We start from the raw sequence: 27,956 nt of genomic DNA on the forward strand, positions 1-27,956 counted from the left end.
TAATCTTTCCTCATCTGCATGGCAATCTGCAGAGAGAGATGTGGGTTCAAACCCATAGTGAACCATTGCTCTTTACATGGCTATTGTCATTTGAGTATCAGCAAAGGGAACGTGCTGGCGCTGTTCCCCTGTGAGGACTTAGTCAAAGGGAGGAATAGTCTGTGGACAGTGGTGGCACTGAGCATCATTTCCGTGAGAATCTTACCCTCTAATGGTGGCCTGTTTATTGACCATCTTCTATGTGTCTAGCACTAGAATGAAGGTATGTATGTAAATGCTGCACAAAGGCCAATTTTGGCCCAATAGGAGTGCTTACTGTGGTATATTCCTAATAGTTCATGGGTTCTTGCTCCTAACCCAGAAGAGTCAGTGATAGTATTATGTCCACCCTCAATTAGAAACAGGTTCAGAAGGGAGCTTGAATTCGGACTCAGGTCTGTCTTACTCTAGAGCCCATGCCCCCCCTGCGCCGCCCCCCCCCCCTCCACTGCAGGGTGAAGCTCAGAGTTCAAAAGAAGGGTCTTTCCCTGGAGGATTCAAGTCTGTGGTGCACCACCTGGTAATAAATGAGGGGAACCATCAGGGAGAACGTATACTGATCCTTTTACTTCTGTTCTCTTACCTTGGCAAGAATCTGACCGATTTCTGACAGAATCTTAACTGACATTTTAAAGTATACACATTGTAAAGTTTAAGATGATTTTTATTGAACAGATAAAAGATTCACCTTTACATTATTAGAAATACAATAAATTTTTTTTGGTAAAAATTTCCTGGATTTATAGTTGTACAGTCAAATATATAAATATGAAGGTCATTTTCCAAGTATTAGAACAATACTAATGGAATCACTTCCATAACAATTTTTTCTCCATAAACATTTACATGATTACCCACAAGTTGTATCAACTTCCAGAATAAGATGTATTTCCAAAAAACAATCAAACAATATATCCTAAGTATTCCTCTGCATGGGATTTGGTCAATGAATATCAGCAAGAGAATTTTGTTATATATATATAAGATGAACATAAACATTTGTAAATGCAGACTATGTTGTCGTTGTAAATAAAAAATTTTGCCAGCTTTGTCATAGGGAGTAGAGACCACCCACATGACTATTTAAAATATACTGTGTATATATTCTCTTATGAAAAATGATATATCTAAGGTAATAAGGCCTTTATTTCCAGAGTAGTCTTTAAACTTATTTCATCCTTTATATTTTTAGACTTTATATTCTTAAACATCTGAGCTATTAAAATTATGCATAGTACCTAAGCCAACACAGAAAGGGGCATTAATAATTTCAGTTACAGTACTTGAATATATTCACATGACGTACCATCTAAGAGAACTGACCAAGTATAATTTCTGAACTGTCCCAGTTAGACCTGTTGAAATAAAATGCAACCCCATCATATAAGCCCAGTCTCTTTTAAGCACTATTATATGATTATGTAAGTATTACGTAGACTAACACTTCAGAGCACTTAAATATTTAATACTGTCAGCTTGAGTCTGCAAAGTGGTCTAGTTGGCGTGGCAGTCTCAGTCTAAAATTACTTCTGGATGTCTTATGTTTTGGTTGGAGGTTAGCTGAAGATTTGTTTTCCTTCTAGTAACAAATAGGCTAAGTGGTGGACCTTGATGGCTCACAGTTTTCCTGCAAAAGCAAAACAAAACGGAGGAATCTAGTTTGGATATCATTGCTCTGATGGTATTTTCCTGTAATGGGATGGTGGGCTTTAGGATTCTTGGTCGAGACTTTCTCAGATTTTAAAGTACTAATCCACAACAGTTGCTGAGTATGGAAGGCTTCCATACCTCAAAGGGGAGTCAACCATCAAAATGCAAACTGATGGCCCAGGGCTGCTCTGCCCCTGCTACGCGACATCCTCTCTGGTCTCAGTTACCAGCTTGAGTCACAGGAAGTGGGCTTCTGACTGGCCTCTGTATTTCCCCCAAACAGGGTATTTAAGACTTCCTTTTCTGACCACAAATAAATAGCTTTAATATACCATTAATCTTTCTCTAGGATAGGATTAGACAATGTTATACATTTGCAAATTCTCCAAGACTGGGTGATTTGAAATTTGACTTTAAAGACCAATTTATTAAGATCTAATTTTTCGAATCCAATTTTCTCAATTCCAAATGGAACCAAAAGTGCACTTGGTATTTAAAAAGCAACACTACATGAAAAACTAATGATGTACTGTATGGTGACTAACATAACATAATTAAAAAAATAAAAAAAAATAAAAATTCTCAAATTAAAAAAAATAAAAAGCAGTTTTTAAAAATAGCTACATCTTTAAGATATGGCTACACAGTACATGCTCTAAGAAAAACCAGAAAAGCCAGGCAGACATTTAAACAAACTTTAACAAATATTTCCAGGGGACTGTAAATAAATGTGATTGCAAAGTATGCCCACCAATGCCACACAAAATAAAAGGAATCCAGACTTGTGCTGACTTTTCCCTCATCGATGTTTCTATTAAAATGATTTCCTACTACATAAATCAAGATGTATCTGGTGGTTGCTAAAATTATAGAGGGCATGATTTTTATGCTTTTCAAGATCTCCACATTTTTAAAAAAATAATTCTGTATCTTTTTAAATGCTGACAGCCAGTCTTGTATAAAGGTACCAGGAGGCCGAGGGTAGGCAGGGATAAGATGGGCAATGCCTGGATTACAGGACCTTTCACATATCTGAAGAATGTCCTCACTGAACCTTGCTTATAATTGATAGCTTTTATCATTTTCAAAATGGCAAAATCATTTGCAGAAGTGCCAATAAAAAATATAGCCTAGAAATATTTTGAAAATAGAAAAATATGTTCTTAAAACATGTCATAAATATCTGTAAACACTAGTTTCATATCTCTATTAAAAACTTTGACCCCCCCCAATAATATATAATGGATGGATCAGCTCACTGTTAATCACAGAGAGCAAGCAAGTCTTTACCACTTAAGCTAATGGTTTTTTCCTTGGTTAGACTAAAATGGTCAGGTCAATTTTTTTCCTTTGTCAAAATAAAGTATTACTAATGACTCAAACTCTATCAACATTCAAAAGATTCTAAAATGGGGTTTTACTTTTTTAAAAATATCTATTTGCAGTAGAACTGGATTAATTTAGAATACCTAAGCTTTGGAATGTTAAAAAATCTAAAACCCTAACGAACTACTCAAAATTTTTCCAAATCTCTACATTTGGACATTGAAATATCTTCTTAATGTATTTTCCCCTTACTTTGCCAACACAAAAATACCTAGACCAAAGTTATTCTAACGTGTTTTATCTGCACACGGTTTTGAATGTAAGGACTGGGAATTACTGGTTCTATAGAATCTGCATTTTTCTTCAGTGACTGAGTGACTCCAAGAACATTAAAACTTGTCATGTAAGACCAGAAAAACTTCCCACCTGATGAAAAGATGGTCTATCTGCTGAGCTTGTTAAACTGGATCCAGATCAGATATTCTTACTTTTAAAGCTATATTGGATTATGTTATAGTCTACTGTCTCAAAACAACTACTGTTACAGTAAAGGAAAAAACATAGTATCCTATTGTGCAGAGTTTAAAATAGAAAACCACGAGTCCATGTCAGTAATGTCAAGCAGCTGTCCCCTGTCTTATCTGCCACCTCCTTGGAATAATTTTCAGTTTCAGATATAAGTCTGAACTTACACAGAAAAGGCCACTGTTTCTGATCATGCTACAATTTTCCTCCTGTTCTGAATTCTGACTCCTGAAACCAGCAGATATTACTCAGAACAGCTCTTAAGGTGCCTTATGGGAGCTTAACCTATTAAATATTAAACTTAGCGTGAATCTCATCTATAGTGCTAGTAGGAGTTCTGCAGCTCATCTAACGTTAACTAGTAACAATACGTGTTGCAAAATAATGGCAGGCATTACACTCATTCACCTATCTCAGACTTAAACACATTCCATTTGTGACAGATATGGTGAGAATTAAGCATTCTACACGTTTAAATTGTAGTATAACATTTTCCCCCAAACATGAACACCCAAACTTTGTATCAATTATTTAATCAAGAAAAGTTACTAAACAGTACAATACTATAGGTAGGGTGGAATCTGGGAGATTTCCTTAAGAGGTTATAACTATCTTGATAGAATTTATAGGGTCCACATGATTCACTTATTACCTCCCAAACATTAAAATGAAATAATTAGAGCCCAAACCTGCTGAGCGCCTCTACTACAGACTTTATACTTCAGCGCGGAGCTATACTCAGATGTATAGTGTTGCTTTCCCCACCTGGATGTTTGGAAAGAAAAAGCAGGCTTTTCATTATCCTATGCAGTGACCGCGGAAGCCGTCTGCCGCTAGTGACAGGTGGCCCAGCACCTGGATGCTACAGTTCTGATGTTCCCTTTCCGTGGGTGGGACAGGGCAGTGGTGGGCACTTTCCGAGAAGAAATCGGTGTTGGCTTTCCTCTTAATAGAGGACCGTGCTTCATTTGTAAAATACGCTCATTTTCTCCTAAGTGCTTGAACGAAGTGCCTCGACGGCTTGACTGCCCACGTCTCAACCCCCCAGGGAAGCTTCAGTTCACCAGCTTGACTTCTAGCGTTTGATCACAACTTGTTCATAAGCTCCGGACCCCACCCTACAACAGGAGGGGGAAAAAAAAACACTTCAAGATCTTGAGCTGTAATGCTTAACACTGTTCTGGTTAAGCTTGCTCTCAAAGAGATAGTGCATTAGGCATTTTCTGCTAGATTTAATTTCCACACGGTTTAAAGAGATCACAGATAGAAAATACTTGAAATATTAAATGTTTATCATCAATATGTTGGATTAGTCGAGTCACACTTATTCCTACAATAATCTAGTATTGTTCCTAAATCTTTAATGTGTGGCATGAAATGTTTTCTTGAAACCTGTTTATATGTAAATCCTAAAAAATCAATCTCATCCAAGAGTATATATTGACTGGCAATTTACCCAGGCCTTGCAGTTAATGGGTGATTGTTTTTAGCGTGTGGTGTCTTAATGTACCTTTCTAGAAAGTACAAGAATTCTTTTAGTCAGCCTGCCAATGTCTTCATTTTTTTTTTTTAAAGATTTCATGTATTTGAGAGAGAGAGAGAGAGAGAGCGAGAGAGCGCATGAGCAGAGGGAGGGGCAGAGGAAGAGGGAGAAGCAGACTCCCCGCGGAGCAGGGAGCCTGATGCGGGGCTTGATCCCAGGACCCTGGGATCATGACCTGAGCCGAAGGTGGACACTTAACAGACTGAGCCACCCAGGTGCCCCATGCCACTGTCTTTATATGTAGTCAGTAATGTAAATTATACCGGTGTAATACAGATTTAAAGTGAAGTGGTTTTTTTTAAAGATTTATTTATTAGAGAGATGGTATGAAAGCAGGGGGAGAGAAAGAAAGAGAGAAACAGACTTCTGTTGAGCGTGGAGGCTTGATCCCACAACCTTGAGATCATGACCTGAGCCGAAATCAAGAGTTGGACGTTTAACCGACTGAGCCACCCAGGTGCCCCTAAAGTGAAGTGATCTTGAAGAGGGGTTTATTTCTTCATTAGCTTGGTTTGGCATACTGCTGGTTGTCCCCCTAAATCTATCCTCTCCTTCTTCATGGTTCTGGCTACAGGCTGTACAGGCTTCTCAGCTAGAGGCCACAATTCCTAAACTCCTTTGTTGACAGGTGTTGGCATGTGACTTAGTCCCTCCCCCCCCCCCACCTCCATGGAACATGAATGGGGATGTGTCAACTCTGTCTCACTTGCTTAAAGAGAAATTGCTTGCTCTGGACTGGTAGCCATCCAAATTTGACAACAGGTAGGGAATATGGTGAAGGGCAAAATGGAGGCGCCTTGGATCAGTGAATCACCTTCCGAGGCAAAGCTGTCTCGTCAGCCTGGCCACCCTATTTCTGGTTCTCTTTGTTATAGCAGCTTAGCCTTTGTCCTGATATTCCAGGCACTGACTGACCTCTATTAATGAAATATGGAGAATACTAAAAACTTAAAATTTGCAAGCTTTGTGACTAAAACATATTTAAATGAAGTAATGGCCTCATCAACAGAAGGTCTGTTATTGCTGATGCACCTAGTACCTTGGCCCTAGGTTATAATGGAATGAACACACCTGTTCCCTCTATCGTTTCTTCATCTGGGAGGATAAAGGTTTTCTACATGTCTATAAAAGCACAGTGCCTTTTTGATGGCAGCTGGGTTTATTTTTAGGTGAGGATCCTTGAGCCCTCCTGAGTAAGCAGGAGGGGATGGTATTATTGCTTGAAGTTATCACCAGTACCCATCTCCTCCTGTGTCAAGACGCCAGGGGCTACACTACTTGACCATTTCACACTCTTGAGTATGCCCAAGATTAGTAAGACCAGAAGCAACCACCATGACTGGTCTCTTCCCAGATGGAATTTTAAGAGGAAATTCTAAAAAATGGGAGTAATGTACTGGTTACCAGCCCACTGTGGACTGAAATGGACTTTTCAGTTGACTGCTCAGAGGCTCCTGTTCTTACAGACTCATTCTGCAGAAGAAACGAGAACATTCATAACACCAGTGAACATTCATGCACAGCTACAGACAATCAGAATTTGAAGGGACCTTGCTGAGCACCGCCCCTGCACAGAGGCCCTAAAATGGTTCTACTCTGGCAATGATGGAGTAACAGGAACCGGACTTTCCCTCCTGCTTTAAATAACTAGAACATTTTTACAGCACATGTAAAACAACAGTTTTACACACTGGACAACAGGCAGTACAGGACTGGTTCTGAGAGAAGGGAAATCAATGAAGAAAGCCCAAAGCGGTTTCCTTCAGGGTCCTTCCAGCCTGCAGTGCAGGGAGAACCCCAACACAGCCAGGTGGTCTTTCTGAGTGCGGGGCGGGGGTCACTCTTTCTGAGCTCAGGGAGGCTGGGGGCTAGAATCTGTAGGTGAGGAAAACAGAAGGAGGGGCAGGTAAAAATAATGGCTGGAGAATTTCCAAACTTGAGGAAAACTGTAAACCACAGATCCAAGAAGCTTCATGGACCCCAAGCAAAATAAACACAAAAAGAAACACTCCAAGGCACATCATAACCAAACTGCTAATAACCAGTGATAAAATCTAAAAATGGCCAGAGATGAAAGACAGATCACAGAGAGGAACAAAAGCAAATGAAAGCACTTTCTGTCAGAAACTAAATGTCTCAAAGGCAAGCAAGGAGGTGCAACCCTGCAACCTCTGTAGGCATCCCTGAGCTGGTCAGGCTGTACCCACTAGGCTTCAGAGGGGTTACTGGGGGTATTCCTCCCCAAGTCTCGATTGCTTATTGCTCTGTTCCTTCATTCTCATGGGTTCACTTTCCTAACTAGGTATGTATGGTTCTTGTGCCTCTTCAGTGCCGGAGTAAATGATTCTAGTTTCATCTTGTGCTGCCAGTTTCTCTCTCAGAATAGATCTGATGCTAACACATTCGTGTGTCCTCATCACACCAACTAGTGATGGAGAGCCTACGTATACAAGTATTATGCTGGGTACTTCAAATAACTCTGCAAGAGAGACCTTTAATTAGTGCATATTAAGTACTTGAGTGTTTAACTGCATGCCAGGTTTTGTTTTAGCCATTTACATGTCTTACCTCACTTAATTTAAGCCTTATAACGCTTATGAGGGGGGATCCTTTATCATCACTATTTTGTAGTTTAGGAGACTGAGGCAGAGAGAAGTGGGGTGACTTACTGAAGACACACAGCTGATACTTGATGGAGCTTGGGACCGAACCCAGGGAGCCCAACTCCAGAGCCTGTGTCGTTAACCCCAGCGATATGTCTTTTTGGTGGCAAGTAAGAGATGTAATTTGTCAGGATTATAGCCAAGCTGGGTTATGATGGCTAAGCCAGGAATGAAATCTATGTCTGACTGCATGGCACATTCTCTTCTCACCATAATACACTATCTCTAACATTTCTCAGCCTTTCTGTGGCATGTGACATCTACTTCAACCCCTAATTATAATGTTAGGCTTTCATGCATTGGGTGATGATTCTTCTAACATTCATTTGGAAAGGGGGTGGGACTCAAAACTATGAATGCTTTTATATCCTAAGTTCTAGATTATCTCTCAAATAGAAATTATTTTTCTTTCCTCGGAGTAACAACAATATATACAACCAGCATATACTGAGAGCTGTCCATGTGTTAACTGTGTTAAATACTTTACATTAGTTATCTAATTTAATCCTCAGTAAAATCCTATGAGTTAGGTAATATTTATCACTCCCATTTTTCAGGTGAGGAAAATAAGCCTTACAGAGGTTAATAACATCAGTAAAGCAGATAGGGGTGGGAAGTCTGACTTGGACCCTGAGCAGTCTGAAATGAGAGTAGAGATAACTTGTGCCTTTGAGCATTTACTATTTTGGTTCCTTTTGGTTGGAACTGTATTGTTTGTGTTTCTTCTACCTAAATTGATAATTGCTAGAGCTTACTCAGTATATTATGTCATTTACTCTTGACATCAATCCCATGATTACCCCCGCTTTTCAACAGGGGTAACTAAAATTCCATTGAGATTAAAAGATTTACTGAGGCCCCAAAAGTGGTCTGGCTAGGATATAACCCAAACTCTTTAACTCAAAAACACATGTTCTCTTGACCGTACTTATCACTGTCCTCATAGATGCCTCTCCTAGTCTCTCCTTGCTCCAATCTCCCCCGCCCACCCATCCAACCCGCTCAAATTATGACTAGTTTTCTAAAATGCCCGTCTGATAGATCACTTTCCTGCAAAGAATGATCAAACTGTACACATGATAAAAAAAGATAATAAATTCTTTGCTATGGTGATAGAGGCCATTTACAACCTGGCTTTGAGATTGTTGCCAACCTCATATCCCACAGCCTCCTTCCCATGCCTCCTCTTCAGGAGTACCTGTTCACTGGCAACTCCCTAAGTAGGTCAGGTTATTCACAAGCCAGCAAGGTCTGATAGTTAGCCACCACAAATGTGTTTGTGTTCAGACTCAAAGAGACAGGAGTTTGAATCCTGGTTTTATCACTTACTAGTTTTAAGGCTTTGGGCAAATTTCTTTGACCTCTTCGTTTTCTCTTTTTACAAACTAATAACAGTACCTTGTGAGTACTGAAAGAGATAATGTAAGAACTGAATGAAACATATATATGTGCCTGGTACATAAATAAGTGCTCAGTAAGTGTTACCTGTAATTATTATATATTTACTGTTATATAATGATATAATTGTTATACCTACAAGCTCATTCTATTTGAACCGATTACCAGGAATATTTGTCTTCCTCATATCCACCTGTTAACCTCATTTACCTCTTAATTCTCTCCAAGACTCTTTATAGGTGTCAACTTTCTAGGAGGTTTTCTCTGAGTGAGGGCCTATCTTGTTCTCTCAGTTTCCTCTACTTCTCTATATTATAGTACTTACTATACTGCTATAAATTTTAGTTTGTCTATCTCACCTGCTACAAAGAGACAGAGAATAAATATTTTAGGCTTCGTGGGCCATTGTGATCTCTACATACTACTCAACTCTGCTACGGGAGCATCAAAGCAGCCATCGGTAAAACATAAATAGGTGTTGTTGTATTCCAATAAAATTATTTCTACAAAACTAGGCAGTGAGCCAACTTGGCTCACAGGCTGTAATTTGCCAACCCATGTGCTAGGAACATAAGCTAGCTGAGGGTGAGCTGGGTCTTTCTGCTTTGCATCCTTACCCATGACTTGGCCTAATAAATAGTTACTGAATTTAATGAATGGGTAAGTCAGTGAGAGGTAACGAAAACTATAAATTGTGCTTACATCCTCTAAAATCCCCAGTTCAAATGAACCATCTCCTCATAGTCTCTTTGTATGTCCCTCTCTTACCTACCCATCACATCTGATTGTAGGTATTTACTGTTACCCTTCGTATCTTTTGGACCCTGCGATGTGCTGGACACATAGGAGGTACTCAATAAGACCAGTACTGGTGGAACAAATGAATGAGACATTCTTTGAGGTTGTGAGCATTAGAGAATAAAATAACTGTCTTGGACCAAGGAGGGCTCCCTAACCAACTCTGACTTATCCTGGAACTCTACATAAATATTATGTGGAAATACTGAGTATCGGGGGTGCACGTCAGGGCAGAGATCAGAATTCCTCAAGTGTTCTGAGCATCAGGGCTCATGACTATTTGCTGCAGGGCTGGGAAACTGAATGGTAAGTCTGGCAGGTACCTTTTCTTCATCTGAATCTGAGTAACTCCCAAAATCATGTTTGTTTTTTCTGAGCTGTTCTTAGTATGTAGATTAGACTCTTGTAGGGTGGAGAAGAGGGGAGTACAAAAAAGGTTAATACTAAGTGTTTGCTGCTGAGTGGCTGTGTAACTGCTCACAACAGACAAGATCACTGACTGAAAGGTAATTCTGCTTTGCTCTTTCTAAAATATCAGACTAAGAACTTTTTTTTTTTTTTAAAGATTTTACTTACTTGTCAGAGAGCAAGAGAGGACAAGTATAAAAGCAGGGGGAGCAGCAGAGGGAGAGGGGGAAGCAGGCTCCCCGAAGAGCAGGGAGCCCGATGTGGGAGTTGATCCCAGGATCCTGGGATCGTGACCCGAGCCGAAGGCAGATGCTTAACCAACTGAGCCACCCAGGTGCCCCCTAAGAACTCTTTCCTAAACATCCCTTTTTAATTGCATCTTGCCCAATGCTCCTCTGGTCCTCTACTAATACCTTCTAAAAACACACTTAAGAAAATCAACAAATAGGGGCGCCTGGGTGGCTCAGTCGTTAAGCATCTGCCTTCGGCTCAGGTCATGATCTCAGGGTCCTAGGATTGAGCCCCTCATCGGGCTCCCTGCTGGTCAGGAAGCCTGCTTCTCTCTCTCCCACTCCCCCTGCTTGTGTTCCCTCTCTCGCTGTGTCTCTCTCTGTCAAATAAATAAATAAATCTTAAAAAAAAAGAAGAAAATCAACAAATAAACTTATAATTTCAAACATACTCAAGGAAAACTCAGCTGTAATTCTTCTCATGGAATCACTGTATGTGTTTTCTAGCCTCAGTTTAATACAAACTTTGTACCCTTCATCTTCCACTCAAGAACATTTAAAAGAAAAAGGCAGTGTATTCTTTATTTAATAAGAGACTGTCTGGACTACATACCTATTTGGAAGATGATGGCTGCCGAAGGTGGTACTTCCCCCAGGACCCACAAATAACCTCAGGCCTTCTTCTGCAATTCACATTTAAAATACTTGTTATAGGTACACTTACTAGATTGTCATCAAATAATATTCCTATTGTACTCAATTCATATTTTATGTTTCAGAAAGTTTTAAAGAAATAAAAAACTTAAAAAGCTGCACGCATGTTTTCAAACAGGCAATTTAGAAGATATCCTCATAGTTATTTCTCATCAACTTCCCTAAAGCTATTTTTCCTTAAAACTGAGTAAAGAAGACATCTCTTCCTATAAATTTCCACAAGTAAATTTTTACAACCAGTTACGTAGTGAAACTAAGTCCATTGTTAACTGCTCTCTATTCACACCAGCATGGATAATTACACCTTTCAAACTGGTGGCATGTAAATTTCCAGCCTCAGTGAAAATGCTGAGGAAGGAATAAAAGATTCTATTATTCGCTATCATCTCAAGATCACCACCCAACCCTCCAAATTACACTGATGTGAAGTACTAGTGTCCAGTTATGTCAAAACAGATGTAGACATTGGCCATAAGGTATATAAACACGGTGGACGTTGAGGCATACACAATAAAACCTCTCTTCAAAATTGATGTTTTTAAACTCAAGTTCATTCTTCTCCCAATTTAATATTCATTCCTGGAAATAAATGAGCTACAAAGTTATCTTCAGATTTTCATGGGCAATGAAATTCATTTTACCGACATGCAACAGTCAGGGTGATGTAAGGACCCTTTCCGGTTGAGCACATGGACTACACAGACCTGGGTTGCAGACATCTATGCACATTTAATATTACCCATATACCTTCGGCACTGGAATCTAGGCTGAAGTCTTGACTCTGTAGTATTTTCTCCACAATATCATCTGCATCCACTCTGGTGTCATCAACTCGCTTCAGCTGAGATTCTACAGAATCTTGCTTCACTGGGCATCTTGGAAAATAATTAAAATAAATTTTCCCCTCCTTTTTCTTATGAGAACAACGTTGTTTTTTTCTCCCCATTTAAGCACAGACTGAAAGGATACCTGGTGAGCATTTCCGAAGCGGTATCTTCTTTGCCGGCTGGATCAAGGTTTGTTTCGGCTATTTTTGGCTCAATTTCATCACACGGCTCTAGAATGCTTTCGATTCCCGTTGATGTGCTTCCCACTGAGGTGTTTCTCCTGTGACAGAGCTCAGAAAAACTGGATGACCGGGAGTGGCACGAGCTATACCCTGTCAGAGAAAAGCGCTTTGGATAAAACACTAACATCAAATACACTGCAATCAAGCGTTCTTCTTCCACACCCCAGCAATTTCAATTAATCCTTTAGAGCAATAAATGTCTAAGGAATTCAACCTGTTAGTCTCTACCTGATACTTTTGACTGCTGGCTTGCATAGCTTGATGTTCTAGAATGTCCACAGGCGCCAAGTTCATCTGGAACAGAGGCACTCTTTGCTGAAAGATCTGCAATATGTCATAACACAGTGTTACTATGACTGCCAACAAGTCAATGGTCAATTTGTATTCTCATCTGCAGATTTTGTAAACTGCCAAGTTCATTATCAAGAAAAATTAGTTACAAAGTGAAAGAGACCCTTTTAAATTGGTACAATGTCAACTGCAAGAAATATAAAAAACTTAGTTTATTGAAGAAATACTTTTTTTATAAGATTTAACAGCACTCTATCTTGAATAAAACCATTTCAGCTTTGACATTCAGTATTTCTCTAATAAAAATGAGTCGGATGTATTCTTATACTCATAAAATAGCCAGGTCTTTGTGTGCTTTTTGGGGAAATCTTGCTCTCAAAAAATCCATCACAGCAGTAAACTAAAGAGCACGACTTTAATGTTAGTATTGCTAGTGCTAGGCTATAATTTGGGCAAATGTCTGTGATTTAAATCACAGCATGAAATGTAGCAGTGAGAATAAAGGTTCGCAGGAATTGATTATAGTATTCAGTTTCAAAGTAAATGTACAAACCCCCCCCAACAACAAAAAAAACCCCCAAAACCCAAAAAACCCCAAACCAAAAAACCACTCCAGGGTCAAAGCCATTTCTAGCTGTTCCCTGATAATATGCATATTCCAGATGCCAATTATATATTTCCAGAACGAGGTTCCTCAGAATGCAAAACTGTGGCCATTTTCATTAGCGTGAAATATTTGGAAATTAGAACTGTTTTTCACTTAGAGGCAAAAGGAAACCAACTGAGTAACACAGCAATTATAAGCAGCAGTTCTATAAATGATATTGGATGCAGCTGGACCAAGAAATGCTGCCCAACAAGGAGGCTACTGGAGTGACCCGGCCCTTCTGCAAAGGTTTCTCACTTCCGGTCGGGCCACAAGATATGAATCCAAACCAGCATCCCTGGGCCTGCTTTACAGTGGTCCTAAACACAAAAGTGAGCTACAGCAAGATCGAAACCCAAAGTACTGGTTCATATCAGGAATTATATAGGACTAACCTTTTATTCTGAGAGTTGGCTCAGATTTTAATTCATTTATCTATTGGTTTTCAAAATGTATTCATTCAATAATTATTAAGCTCTTACCAAGTCAGGTGCCCAGTAGTATATAAGATAAAGGGAGTACAAAATAAATGCTCAGAGTTTAGAGGTAGAAGTGGTTATAATACAATGTGGCAAGCACTGAGAAAGTGTTACTAAGAGAGCTTGGAAGGATAAGTACATTGAACACTACCTGGTAGTGGGGGCAAGACCCCATAGAGGAGGCTACCTCGAGGTCTTTTTTTAAATTTATTTTTATGTTTTAAATATTTTATTTATTTATTTGACAGAGAGACACAGCAAGAGAGGGAACACAAGCAGGGGGAGTGGGAGAGGGAGAAGCAGGCTTCCCGCTGAGCAGGAAGCCTGATGCGGGGCTCAATCCCAGGACCCTGGGATCATGACCTGAGCCGAAGGCAGACGCTTAACAACTGAGCCTCCCAGGCGCCTCCCCCCCTTAAAAAGATTTTATTTATTTATTTGACAGAGAGAGACACAGTGAGAGAGGGAACACAAGCAGGGGGAGTGGGAGAGAGAGAAGCAGGCTTCCTGCTGAGTAGGGAGCCTGATCCCAGGATACTGGGATCATGACCTGAGCTGAAGAAGGCAGATGCTTAACAACTGAGCCACCCAGGTGCCCCTACCTCGAGGTCTTTAAGCACGTATAGCAACTCCTCGGCGAGACTTGGTGGGGAAAAGCATGCCTCATTTGCAGAGAGCAGACAGTTTGGTACAGTCAGAACACTGGGTAGTTGGGCAGATATGACTGAAGGGAAAAGAGAGATGAACAGATGCCTGATCGTGAGGGACTTTCTATGGGTTTAAAGAAGGAAATAATTCACTGGCTTTAAGCAAAGCTGTGATGTGACTAATCTACATCTTGGCCACAGGATGGACAGGGTGTGGAGGAGTGAAGGTTTTCACAAGACCCCAGCTGAGAGAGAGGTGGTTAGCAGGCACGAGCGGCAGGGCTTGATTGGCGAGTACTCGAGTGTGCAAGGATAAGTGAGACAGAAGATGCAGGAGGAAGGGCTGGGAAAACTTGTGCCAGGTGTGGGGACCCTGAAGTGCCTGAGAAGACGCCAGGTCACCATGCAGTGGATGGCTCCTGTGCCCCTGGCCTTACGCTGGAGGTACAAAGACAAGTAAGACCTGATCTGGAGGAACTTGGAGTATGGCTGAGAAACAGAAGCATTTCAGTAGAACAGGGAACATGAAGTGGACCTTCCCAGAAAGCATTTGGAAATGTGCACCTGGAGTTTAGGAGAGAGGTCTGGAGGCAACACAGATTTGTAAACCAAAGTGTTCGATTCATATTTACATGATCACATTTACATGAATGTGATAGTTAAATCCAAGGGAATAGAGGATATTGCCCAGGGACGGTGAGTAGAGGGAACTGAACTCTGGAACATCAGCATTTAAGAGGAAGGTGGGAGAAGATGAAGAGCCTCCAAGAAGCTCAAGAAGCTAGATAAGGAAAGGTCAGAGAGGTGGGAGCCAAGGGCAAAGAAGGCTTCAAGAAAGAGTAGATGGCCAAGTCAGGTGAGAGCAGAAAAAACGCCCACAGGATTTGACAGCCCTGTTACTGGAGACATAAGACAGCGCAGAAGCCGGAAGCCAGGTGTCACATGTGTTTAGGAATAAATGCACAGTATTCTTCCTAGAAGTTTGGCTCTAAAAGGTATGAAAGAGGGAAGGGGAAAAGGGGAGAAGCAGGGAAGGGGAGGCTGCAGGAAGAAGAGCACGAACACACAGAAGAGCAGTAGACAGAGGATGTAGGGCCAGTGAGTTTTTTTTAAATAAAGAATTCAGAATATTTAAATACCAAAGAGAAGGAGCTAATGGAAAGTTTAAAAGTATGCAAAGGATTGATCCTAAATCATGAGAACTGTAGTCCTTATTATCAATAAGAAACCTTATCTTTGCATATCTAGAAAGGTGATGAAAATGTTAATCCCGGGGCGCCTGGGTGGCTCAGTTGGTTAAACCACTGCCTTCAGCTCAGGCCATGATCCCAGGGTCCTGGGATCGAGCCCCACATCGGGCTCCCTGCTCGCAGGAAGCTTGCTTCTCCCTCTGCCTGCCGCTCCCCCTGCTTGTGCTCTCTCTCTCCCTCTCCCTCTCCCGCTCTCGCTCTCGCTCTGTGTGTCAAATAAATAAAATCTTTAAAAAAAAAGAAAATGTTAATCCCATCACTACACCTTTCTTTTCATTCTTTCAAATAATAACCTTCCCCACAAGAAAGAAAGGAAAAGAAAGGAAGCTCCTAAGTCTTTTTTTCTTCAGCCAGCTTAACATTTTCCCCACCCTGCTTTTAACTCCTGGAGCAGATTGTGACTGTGGCTGGGAGTCTGTCCAGAGAAGCAGCATCCGTGTCACTTGGGAACACAATAATGCAATTTTTAGGCCCCAACCCTGATCCACCGAATCAGAACCTCCGGCTGTAGGTTTAACAAGCCCACCAGGTGACTCTGATGTACACTCATGTTTGGGAACCACTGACAGAGGAAGGTGATCCAGGGAGGAGAAGCAACACCTGACAGGTTGCTGGGCATGTGGAATAGGCAAACTCCTGCTGAAGTACACAATGGGGGGGTGTGTGTCACTGCAACGTTTAGCTCTTAATCTGTCAGGGCAATCTGTTTCAGACAAATGAAGCATTGGCTTAACCAAAAACTGCATAATTAAAACTCTGCTGATAATTATTGGCCCATTTCATCAAGCCATCTACCCAAAGAATTTTAAATCTGGGTGGGACTTTGGGAATCTTTTAGGATGTCAAGTAGTACAAACGAAAAAAACAGTATGCCACACACATCCATACCTGCTATTCCAAGATGGATTTTGAGAGTCTCTCCACCTTTTCTGTCTTCTTCCAGAGATTCAGATTCACCAGCAATGGGTATAGACATCGATGTAGAAGGAGGCCTATAAATAAATATTTCTAAGGATCAGAACTTGATTGATGGGTGAATCTGAAAGCTTGAAATAGTGTTAAAGACTGGTTGTGGAATCAGTATACAGCCTTAGTAAGGTGCGTGCTTAATGTTCCTCTGAGGGTGAGCGTAATAAAAATCAACAAATACTGTACGAGCTTCCTCAAAACTGGAATGAGATTCATGGGGGGGAGGGGGAGAAAGGATTTTTACTCAACAGAAAATGTGAGACCAGAAACGACACTGCCTTCACAGAGTGTGGGAAAGAGAGAGAGGCTCTGTCCTTGCCTCCCCAGCACCATCAGTGGAGGATGCTTCTGCCGTCAACTCTCGGACAATGCAGGGAGATAGACGAGGGGCATTAAGCCCCTTTGTGCCTGAGGTTGTAAGGTTGCATCATGCTTCCTGCTCCAGTGCCTAAGCTCTTTTGTTGGCTCTGCTAACTTCTTATAAATTGTCCCCATGGTTTTATCTTCTACCTTCTCTGTAAACAGTTCACCTGCCCCAGGGGGAGTCTGTAAAGAACTCCAGTTGTTCAGATTTGCTTTTTGGGCTGGATTCTCTGGGGTAGGTGATGGATATATTTTCATTGGCTAATTCAAGGCTCCTATCTCCATGTGGAAGCTGTGAAGCAGGGAGGGGCCAGTTTGAGTTCTAACAAGAATTTTTTTTTTAAATAAAACATCCCTAACCTATTAAGGTTGATAGTCTAGAAAAAAAAATCACATCCTCCTAGAGACTATCCCTTGGTGACCTGAGGTAAAATAGGAAGGTGGCTGAAGGGATAGTGAAACTGACCCACTATGTGGCAATTCTCTTTTTGTTATTTTGTATTTATTGAAATTCAAAACGCACTAGCAAAGTACCTCCAAAATAAAGATCACTAAAATAAACTAGAAAAGTATTTCCAAAATAAAGATGACCAAAAATTAGCCTGAGTATATTAGTTACCTCTTGTTGCTGTAACACATTACCACAAACTTAGAGACTTAACACAAATTTATGATCTTACATTTCTGTAGGTTAAAGGTCTAACATATGTTCCACTGGACTAAAATCAAGGTGTTGGCAGGACCACATTCCTCCCTGGAGGCTTTGGGGGAGAATCTCTTCCCTTGTCTTTTCCGGCTTCCAGAGACCACCTGCATTCCTTAGCTCATGGCTCCTTCCTCCATCTTCAAAGCCAGAAAGGTCCCAACTCCAACTGTTCTGTATTTCACATTTCCCTCTGACCCTGATACTTTTCCAATTACCTTTTCCCTTGAATTATACCTCTTCCCTTTAAGGACCCTTGGGATTATATTGGGTCCATCTGGAGAACCCAGAATAATCTCCGTGAGTTCAGCAGATTAGTACCTTAATTCCACCTGCCACCTTATTCTCCTTTGCCATTTAACCCAACATATTCACAGGTTCTGGGGATTGGGACGTAGACATCTTGGGTGGGGGGCTAATGCCACATGCCACAGATTAAATACACCACAGTTTAATATTTTCGTGACAGTTCAATAATTGTCATTCAGCTGCCTTAATCTACAGAATTTATCTTTTTAATCTATATAAAACATTAAACCAGCCAGATGCAACAGTAACAAAAAAATGTAAAGCAATATAAAACAAATTGTACATTTCAAAGTAGTGGTTATTAGTGTGCATATGTTCATATATGTATATATAAAATTATACATGTATGTACACATGTGTAAATGTGAATATACTGTATGTGTACATATGCTATGTGGTAATTCTTAAATTCTTATATTATCTCAATAGAATTCTCAGGCTATTCAGATCCTTGAACAGGCATTTAAGATTGCCATTAAAACTATTTAATTTATAGATTATTTCTATCATATGATCTCCTAAATTCCAAAATTGCACATCCTGTTGGGACATTTTCTTTTTAAAAAAATCTATCATCTCTCTGTCAATCTATCTATCTAGAACATGAATAGGGGTAGGGGTGGGGGGAGGGGCAGAGGGAGAGAGAATCTTACGTAGGCTCCACACCCAGCGCAAGTCCAACATGGGGCTTGATCTGAGATCAAGGATTCCGAGATCATCACCTGAACCCAAATCAAGAGTTGGATGCTTAACCTACTGAGCCACCCAGGCGCCCCCTCTTGGGATACTTTCAAGTATGTGTCCTGCAAGTACACTGAGGTCAATATATCCCCAACTGAAGCCATCTTCTTTTTCCCAAATCTGCTTTCTTCTTGTATTCCCCAACTCTGAATGCCATCATGGTCCATAAAGTAACCAAAACCAGAATCCTAGATGCAGCCTCTGGGTCCTCCCTACTTGCATTTCTCCATAACCAATCAATTTCCAAATCACACAGATTCTCTCATATTTTTCCTATTCATCATCTCTTCTCAGCCTCCACTAATTACTTCAGTTTGGTGTTCTTTGTACCTTATGACCACAAAAGTCTCCTCGCTAGTCGGCCTCTATCCGTGCTATTTTCACTGTGGTCCTTCTGAAGTGTGCATGTGAACATGTTATTCTTTGATTTAAAACATCCATAGCTCCTTCCAGATAAAGCTCAAACTCCTTAGAATGGTAATACAAGGCCTTCTGCAGTCTGACCTAGACCTACCTCTTCAATTACCAAAGGTTGGATTTTTAAATAATGTAAAATAGTGGGGAAAAAAAAAACCCATGCATTCAATATTCCGTAAGAAAAAGTAATATGCAAAACAAATACACTTACAAAGAATGGAGCCTACAGTCACAGTCATTAATCACTGATCGTGACCCATGCTGGCCTGTCCTATCTTTTTTTATACCAGGTCCTTTGTTCTTCTTTCACAGGTGGCCTGATTACAGTGTCTCCATCCCGCCACCTTTCAGACCCGTTCTCCAGCCTTCAGAGCTCCTGGCCTGTGGACTCTTCTCTTTCTCCCCCTCTCTCAGTCTCCCTTGGGGTCCACCCTTTCCTGCCTAGGCCTGACTTCAGGGCCATAACCCTTTTAGCAACACCTTGAGTTTGGCACCCCTTGTTCTGTAGTCTCCAAAACCTTGAAGAGCCCCAACCCTGGATAATTTTAGCCTTCTTCATGAACTGCTCAAACACTGGGGCAACTAAGCATTATGGAGAAAATTCATTAACGATGGGGAATGAATGATATTGAGGCAAATTTATAATCTAAAATCTTAGCTGGGCCTTGGCAACTCTCCTAAGTCTCCCTAGACAACTCAGTCATGTTGAATAAATAATCATTGAGTGCCTAGTAGTGTCAGTTTTTATTCTGTTACCCCTTTTTGTTCTGAAAATGTTTTTGTATACCTTATCAGAAATTGTGTAATATAGCTCAATTACAGAATGAGAGAGATGAAATTTTAATTTCACAGTAATGTTTAGAGTATGTGAAAAATAACCTAAAATGACAATACCACCTACTTGGTGTTCATGCCCTGTAACAATGCCATAAACTCGAGCAAGTCATTTTCTTTTCCTAGAGTGTCTTCACCTACCTCCTCTGCTTCGTAATTTCCTATTCATCCTCTAAAAATTAGCTCCGTGTCACCTCCTCCCCCCCCACCCCCCCCAGGGGAGACTTTCCTGGCTTTTAAGAAAAAGTAGTTAGGGACTCTCCTCTATGCCTTGAGAGCATCATATGTTCTGTGTCTATCTCCCAAATAAATACTGAATCCTTCAGAGCAGGGACTGGTCTTAATTTAGTTTGGTAAATGTTAGCACATGGTAGACAATCAATGCATATGTACTGAATAAATGAGTGAATCTTGAATCTTGGGACCCTGGACAAATTAGTTCCTTAACCTCTGAGCCTCAAGGTCCTCACTTAAGAAATATGGATAATGCATCACAGAGTTGTTTCAAGAATTAAACTGGGAGACAATAATAGTCATTAAGTCATTCTGACAAATCTTAATTTCCTTCTAGAATATGAATGCTCCAGAGCCCCAGCTACTCAAGAGGATTAGATCATCCTTAGATCTGCATTACCACCAAATTGTCAGGTGCCAGTGTAGCATATAATTTTTCTCTCGAAATATTCTTTTCCTTTATTAGTACTAGTGGTTCGCTTTCTTTTCAGCCAGTTTCATTCTTTTACAAGAGTTGGTGGCTATTTGATGAGTTGCAGAGAACTACAAAACAGAGTTCAGGGCAGGTAGTTAGGAGCCTGACTTACCAGCTGTCTTAAGCATAAATACAGGCTTATGGTATGACATTTTGTCTTTCAGAAAAATAATACAAGCCATGTTACAGATCCTCTGCTCATAAAATACCAAGCTAGAATTTAAAGCTGAGAATGCCAAAGATCTGCTGTATTCTTGTTAGTTTCTCTAGTAGGTTTTTAAAAACTTTATATCATGAAAAACTCAAAGACAGATAAAAGCAGAGAGAATAGTAGAATGCACCTCCCAGCAGTTAGTTACATACATCTAGGTCTTATAGACAAATAGTCATATCACTCAATTGCTTTGTGCCTTAGTTTCCTCATCTGTAAGATGAGAACTTGGATTATATAATACTTTTTTTTTTAAAGATTTTATTTATTTATTTGAGAGAGAGAGAATGAGAGATAGAGAGCACGAGAGGGAAGAGGGTCAGAGGGAGAAGCAGACTCCCCGCCGAGCAGGGAGCCCGATGTGGGACTCGATTCCGGGACTCCAGGATCATGACCTGAGCCGAAGGCAGTCGCTTAACCAACTGAGCCACCCAGGCGCCCTATATAATACTTTTAAAACTGGCTTTGTGAAGCTCCCTTAGAGATTTCAGCGGTACTAAGGTACTCTACCTTTTTGCCCCTCAACAGAAGAATGTGATATACTGGGATTCATCATACATTTGAGCAGAAGGACTTTGTGGCTAAATATTCTGAAAAAAAAAAAATCACTGGACTAGACAACCTCCAACATTCTTTTCAGCTCTAAAGCATTGTGATTTTACATTTCTGATATATATTGAAATACAACCTAATAAAAATAATTTACTTTTTCCATCAGTTGTTTAAACACTTTTCTATTCAGTCCATATTCAGCATGTGCAAGTGCATGGATGTGTCAGAGCTGCCCCTTTTCCACTGATATGTGTACAATTTCAAATATTCAGAGAAAAGAGAAAATAAATATTAGGGGTTTGTTTTTCCCAAGAAATACTTTTATGTATCTTGGGATTAGGTAAGGTCTGTTTATTCTAATGAGTTATAAACATCTTTCTCTATAAATATAAACTCTAGACTGTCAGATTTACATTCCTGGAGATAATATAGAACATAAGATGATCTATTTTTGAGCTCTTTAGTATTTGAGTTGCACAAATAGATAAAATGGTACAGAAAGGGCCAGAAAGGGAATATTCATAAGTTCACGAGAAGGAATGATGAATTCCTTTTCTTCTACTTAGTTTTGCTGCTCATTTTCTCATTTCACCCTAAGCTGATTCCACTAGAAAAACACTGTTAGCCTAAGAAGCCAAATACAGTATAGCAAAAATTGTTTAGTCCTAAGAGAGCAGGATGTAAAGAAATAAGCCAGGAAATTATGGTTTGAGAGATGACAACACAAGAAGGATAAGTTATAGTAAAACGCATAGTTTAATCAATAATTGATTTTTACAAAAATATGTATTTTCATCTTTACAAAACACTGTAAATAGGGAACTATATAGACATTGCTATTAAAAATTTTTTTAAAAATTTATTTTAGAGTGAGAGAGAGTGCAGTGGGAGGGGCAGAGGGAGAGGGAAAGAGATAATCTTAAGGAGACTCCCCGCTGAGCGCAGAGCCTGACACAGGGCTCAATCCCACAACTCTGAGATCATGACCTGAGATAAAATCAAGAGTCGGACACTCAACCAACTGAGCCACCCAGGCGCCCCTGGACATTACTCTTAAAAACATCAAGTTGATGCACAGGGAAATAATTAAGGTTTTCTTTTCTAAATATATTTTTTTCTCAGATCTTTAAATAATATATAATTAACTTTGTTTTTCAATTGTCTTCAGGAATTGCCTTTGCCCATTCCATTCACTCTCCTACGCTCTGAGAGGACTTTTACACATCTTTCCTCAAACCCCCACCTCCATCTTTCTCATCCCCACTCTTGTGATCATCTTGTTTCCTATTTCACTAAGAAATCAGGAACAATTTGAAAGCAACTTCTATTTGCTTCCACTTTTCATATACCTGAATCTGAAGCTACATTCTCTGCCTTTATTCCTTTTGACAATCCAAGGACACTGTCTAGCAACTGTTGTTTTTCTCTTCTGTACCATCTCTCTCCTTCTCTCTTGAACCATTCATATCAGTACACAAATATACTGAACTGTGTCCCATCTTAAAACAACCCCAAAGACCTGCCTTGACCCTGTATCCTCTTTTTATTTGTAACTCCATTTTCTGTTCCTATTTTTGCAGCAAAATTCCTCATAAGAATTGTTTATATTGTCTCCAATTTTTCTCCTCCCAAACCCTCTTTGACTCACTCCAGTAAGGCTGCAGGCTCAGAGCATTCTACCACAGTGCTTGACAAAGGTACCAATGGTCTCTGTACTGCAGAGCCAAAGGGCAATTCTCAGTCCCCATCTTCGGTGATCCACGTCCATGGGGTGGGACAGAGCCGGTTACTCTCTCCTTTTTGAAACACGTCCTTCACTTGGTTTTCAGGACGGTCCTCTCCTTTGGTTCCTTCCTCCTCTCTCAAAGTTGTTCCTTTGCTGGTTCTTCCCTGTCTCCCCAGTCTCCAACACACTGGAGTGTCCCACCCCTCAGTCTTTTTATACTCACTCCCTCTGGGTCATTTAATCAAATGTCACGGCTTTAACTACTCTCTATGTGCTGAAGATGTCATGATTTCCAAATTTGTATCTCCAGCCTGGGCCTCCCCACTGAACTCTGTAGTCATATCCAACTGTCTACTTGAAGTGCCTGGCTGGATGTTAAATAAGGATCTCCAATGTAACATGTCCAACACCCAAGCTGCCAACCCCCAACCTGTTCCTCTTAGAGGCTCTCCCATTTCAATAAATGAGTTACTCAGGCCCTAAACCTTGGACTACGGAAATAGCATCCTAATTCATCTACCTATTTCTGCCCTTGCTCCCATCGTTGTTCCCACAAATGGTCTATTCTCTACCTAGCAGCCATAAGTCAGATAATTTTATTCCCCTGCTCTAAACCCTCTAGTAGCTTTTTATCTCAGGTTATAAGTGGCTGAGGTGACTCTTTGCCATCTGATCCCATTTCCTATCCCCCTCCTCCTCATTCTGTCTGGTCTAGACATACCGGTCTCCTGGCAGCCCCGTGGACATACCAAACACACTTCTCCCTGAAGGGCTTTGTCCCTGTTGCCTCTACCTCAAATGCTCTTTCTCCAAATATCTGCATGGTGTGCTCCCCACTTCCTTCAGGTCTCTGCTCAAATACCATCTGCCAGGGAAGACTTTCATCTTGACTACTCTCTATAGAACAGCAAACTTTCTCCCCACCATGCCCTCCTACCCTCCATTATTTTTCTCCAAAGCACTCATCGCCATCTTTATATTATACATTAATTTCTTAGCTTGTTGTTTTCCTCTTAAGAATATATGCTCCAAGAGGTCAGGGACTTGGTCTATTTTTTTTTTCACTGCTGTTTCTCTAGTGTCTAGAATAGGGCCTAGCATATGGTAAGGCACTTAACAGGTATTTGTTGAAGAAATGACTAAGTCCACAGAGATCAAATTCAAAAATTTAATTGTATAGTTTCACCCAAAACTTGAAGATGATGAAAGATCTACAGCTTAAATAATTTTAGAGTGCGGGGAGCTCGTTTGGCAAAGGGTTAATAGTAATTTCTATGTGGTCAGTCTCCTAGGAAAAGAACAGTTCCTTCACTCGTAAACACTACAAGTTATGAATGTAAACATTTAGACCAAAAAAAATGACTATTATACTTTCGGATAAATAATTCATTTACTGAGCATCAACTTACGTTTTAAAACACGGGTCACCAGACATCAGCTGCATACTGATCAAAACCTGGGTATTAGAAAAAGAAATATGATTATAAAAGTTCCCTTGAGAGGAGAAGCCATGTTCTGCTAATCCACGCATCCTCCACAGAACCTAGGCCAGTATTTCCTATTCAGAGATTATTCAATAAAGCGATTGCTGAATTGGGTTACATCCAGTATTAAATTGCTGCTTTACACAGACCATTTTTCAACATTCAAAACTTGGTAATGGCAAGTATCGGCATGGGAAAGTGGAAATGGAGAGCCGGTGCTGTGACGGCCCCGCGGGTGTGTGCTGCTCGTGTGGTCTCCTGTATGTCTTTCCTCCCAGATTCCTGTGGTGCTGAAGTGTCTGGAATGTTTCCCTCCAACGTGCCATGTTGACCTTCAAGGTGGGGCCTGCAGTGGCTTGTGAGAGCAGAATGCTTCTGGGCTTTTTCCAACTTTAGAACAGAATTTAAAGCTTTGCTAATGCTTTCTGAAACGTTGCTCTTCTCTACTTGCTGACGGTCTCTTTAAGACTCAACCGTAGGATCTTGTTATGTTCTTCCGGGAATAATAACGGTAATAGCAGTAATAACAACAACATTAATAGCAATCGTGATTTGAGACTTGTGCCAGGCGTAAGCTAAGTGTTGTATACTGCATGATTTCATTTAGTGTTCAAAACTCCTAGGAGAGCCTGATACTTTCCTTTTAAGCTCAGGAGATGAAGTGATATTTTCAAGATCAGGTAGCTAATAAAGGGTAGAGCTGAGATCTGAAACTAGGACTGCATAATACTGAAACTCATGGTCTTTATGAAGAAGAGAAAATTTATATACGTGCATATTTTCTACTAGTGGCTGACATGTATCCTAAGAGAATCTCATTTCTTTTTTATTTCTTCACCCGAGTGCCTCCACTACTGTTCCTCTTCTCTCTGAGCGCGACACTTATTAAATGTGGGACCTGGGCCAGTTGTGTGGGCATCCTTATCCCTTCGGCTTCCAAAGAACTCCACAGTCTGGTTTCTAACTACATCAAAACAGCACTCTTGAATACCCGGAATGTCTCAGAAGGGATGGAGATGGCACATGCAGCTTTTAAGACATTGTGTGGGGAAGCAGAACAGAGAGAGTGGGATAGTGGTTGGAGGAGGTGAGAAGTGGTTTTTGTTTGTTTTAAATACAGTGGCTATGAGAGCTGTTTCTTCATATGTTAATGAGGATGATTCACTGGAGATAGAGATGATTAGGAGAAGGGATAGTCCAAGCTGCAGAGCTCTTGATTAGGCAAGCTTTGGACTCTAGCACCTAAGAGGAAGGAGTGACTTCTGACAGGGAGAGGGACATTTCCTTCATTGTAATGGGGGCAAAAGGGGTAACAGGGCTGGAGAGACAGGAAGAACTGTAAATTCTGCAACAGGAAGATGAGGGAATTTGAATTTAATGACTTCTGTTTTCTCCATAAAGGATAAAGTAAGACCACTAGCTGAGAACAAAGGTGGTGTGTGGAGATACGAGGAGAAAGAAGGTATAAAAAAAGAGTATTTAAAAACCGGGAAAGGACGCTTACAAAGGAAGTACAGTTGCTTGATGGTGGTGAGCAAGACTGTAGGAACGGCAGCTATATGGTGGTGTGATCTTCTCCAGCAACGTTTGGCAACTAGGGTGTAGGCCCAGAGAGGTCAGCTGAATTTGACTGGGGTCAGGGACTCACCAGGGGACAGCAATGAGGGAGATGGGCAAAGCAGCAAGGAGTGTTTTTAAGCATAGGAGAATCGTGGATTCTGGAATCTAAGCTGGATAAAGAGGGAAGTGGAAGCAAGTAGAGGCTGGCAGAGAGTGAGAGAACAGTAAGGTGAAGGACAGCGAAGTGAGGAGACCAAGAGGACTGGAAACATAAGAGACAGTAGTAGCAGAGGGGAATAGTGTGGTGAAGTTTCTAGACATAGAAAAGTCTAGAGTTTGGGGGTGAGAACTGAGATGAAGAAAAAGAAAAGGTTGCTGGTGAAGGGCAGTATAAGGAACGGAGAGGCCTCAGGCACATAAAAGATTAGCTAGAGGGAAAGAATGCATAGAGAAGACAGTCCACAAGGATAGATCACCCACCAGATGGTGAAGCCACCAAAACATGGTGACAGAAGAGATGGAAAGAGAAACTGTGAGCTAGGAGCTAAGTCACTGATGAGCAGGAGAGAGAAGGTTACTAGGTGGCCAGGCGATGATACAGCTCAGGCAGGAAGAGTGTGAGAGCTGAATGGTGTGATCTAAAAAATGGTAAGTTATGGGGTGTCTGAGTGGCTCAGTCAGTTGAGTGTCTGACTCTTGGTTTCAGCTCAGGTCATGATCTCAGGGTTGTGAAATCGAGCCCCGTATTGGGCTCTGTGCTCAGTGGGGAGTCTGCTTGAGATTCTTTCTCTGTCCCTCCCCCTACTTGTGCGTGTACGCTCTTGCACTATAAAGTTAAAAAAAAAAAAAAAAAGAGTAAGTTCTTTGTAGGACCAAGTGGGAGAGATGGTGTGAAAGGATCAATGGGGAGCCAGAAGGAAACTACTCTAGGAGCTGGGCCTAAGGAATGGGGTGAGGATGGGGGAGTCTGAAATTAGAAAGTTATTTCAATTCCCAATGAAAACACTGTAATTCAGAGAAGGATTACCACTCTTCTTATGCTGCAAATATGAAGAAACTGAATTTAGTGGTCTGTTTGGGGTCAGTCTAAGAATGAACAGCACAGTCTGTTCCTTCTGAGTCTGGTGCTTAGACAGCATGATAACATGAAAAGACCAATGACCACATGGCAGAAGATTCGCATTCTGGCCTCTGCTCTGCCCCCAATGACTTTAGTGAGACACTTAACTTGAGTCTCGGCTTCTTTACCTGGAATCTACCCCATTGACCCAACACTGTTTATGTCACACAGGTATATGCAAGTGCTCTGAAATTTTTTGTTATATTTACCGAAAACAAAGTTTGAAAACTGTAGGTATAGGATAACTCTTTGCTCCACTAACTTCCGACCACCCAGTTTTTATTCTGAATTATTTTCCTTTCCTATCATTAGATAAGCTACCATCATGGGGAAACCTAACTAAAATACAGCAGAATGTATGTCCAGTGAGTCTTACCAAGTACAAGGCACTTTACAAACATTTTCTCAACTGGTCTCATTTAATACCCCCAGCAACTCTCTGAAGTGTGGCCAGGAGAATAGGAGGCTGCTGATGGTACTTGGAAACAACAGGGCAGATGCCTAAAGTGAGTTCCACCTGTCACTTTACTAGTTACAGGAAAGCCCAGTGACTTCTCTGTGCCCACCACAGCTGCTTGGGAA

The 27,956-nt window shown here is 40.8% G+C and overlaps 1 protein-coding gene across 1 annotated transcript in view; it reads right to left on the reverse strand.

Moving 5' to 3' along the window:
• Nucleotides 1–767: 767 nt before the first annotated feature.
• The window catches only part of EEIG2 (EEIG family member 2), a 91,335-nt gene continuing 64,146 nt past the window's right edge, over nt 768–27,956 (reverse strand). Inside the window, exons 5-11 of the mRNA XM_028102129.2 lie at nt 24,620–24,666; nt 16,565–16,668; nt 12,592–12,687; nt 12,264–12,453; nt 12,042–12,169; nt 11,194–11,263; nt 768–4,658 (exon numbers count right to left, since the gene is read on the reverse strand). Of these exons, the coding sequence (XP_027957930.1) occupies nt 4,616–4,658; nt 11,194–11,263; nt 12,042–12,169; nt 12,264–12,453; nt 12,592–12,687; nt 16,565–16,668; nt 24,620–24,666 (678 nt within the window). The 3' untranslated portion in view covers nt 768–4,615. The remainder of the gene's footprint in view (nt 4,659–11,193; nt 11,264–12,041; nt 12,170–12,263; nt 12,454–12,591; nt 12,688–16,564; nt 16,669–24,619; nt 24,667–27,956) is intronic.

The sequence above is a fragment of the Eumetopias jubatus genome, unplaced genomic scaffold (genome assembly GCF_037043125.1).
Source record: "Eumetopias jubatus isolate StellerSeaLion01/CBP00866 unplaced genomic scaffold, mEumJub1_p1.0 scaffold_4, whole genome shotgun sequence".
In the NCBI taxonomy this organism is placed as follows: Eukaryota; Metazoa; Chordata; class Mammalia; order Carnivora; family Otariidae; genus Eumetopias; species Eumetopias jubatus.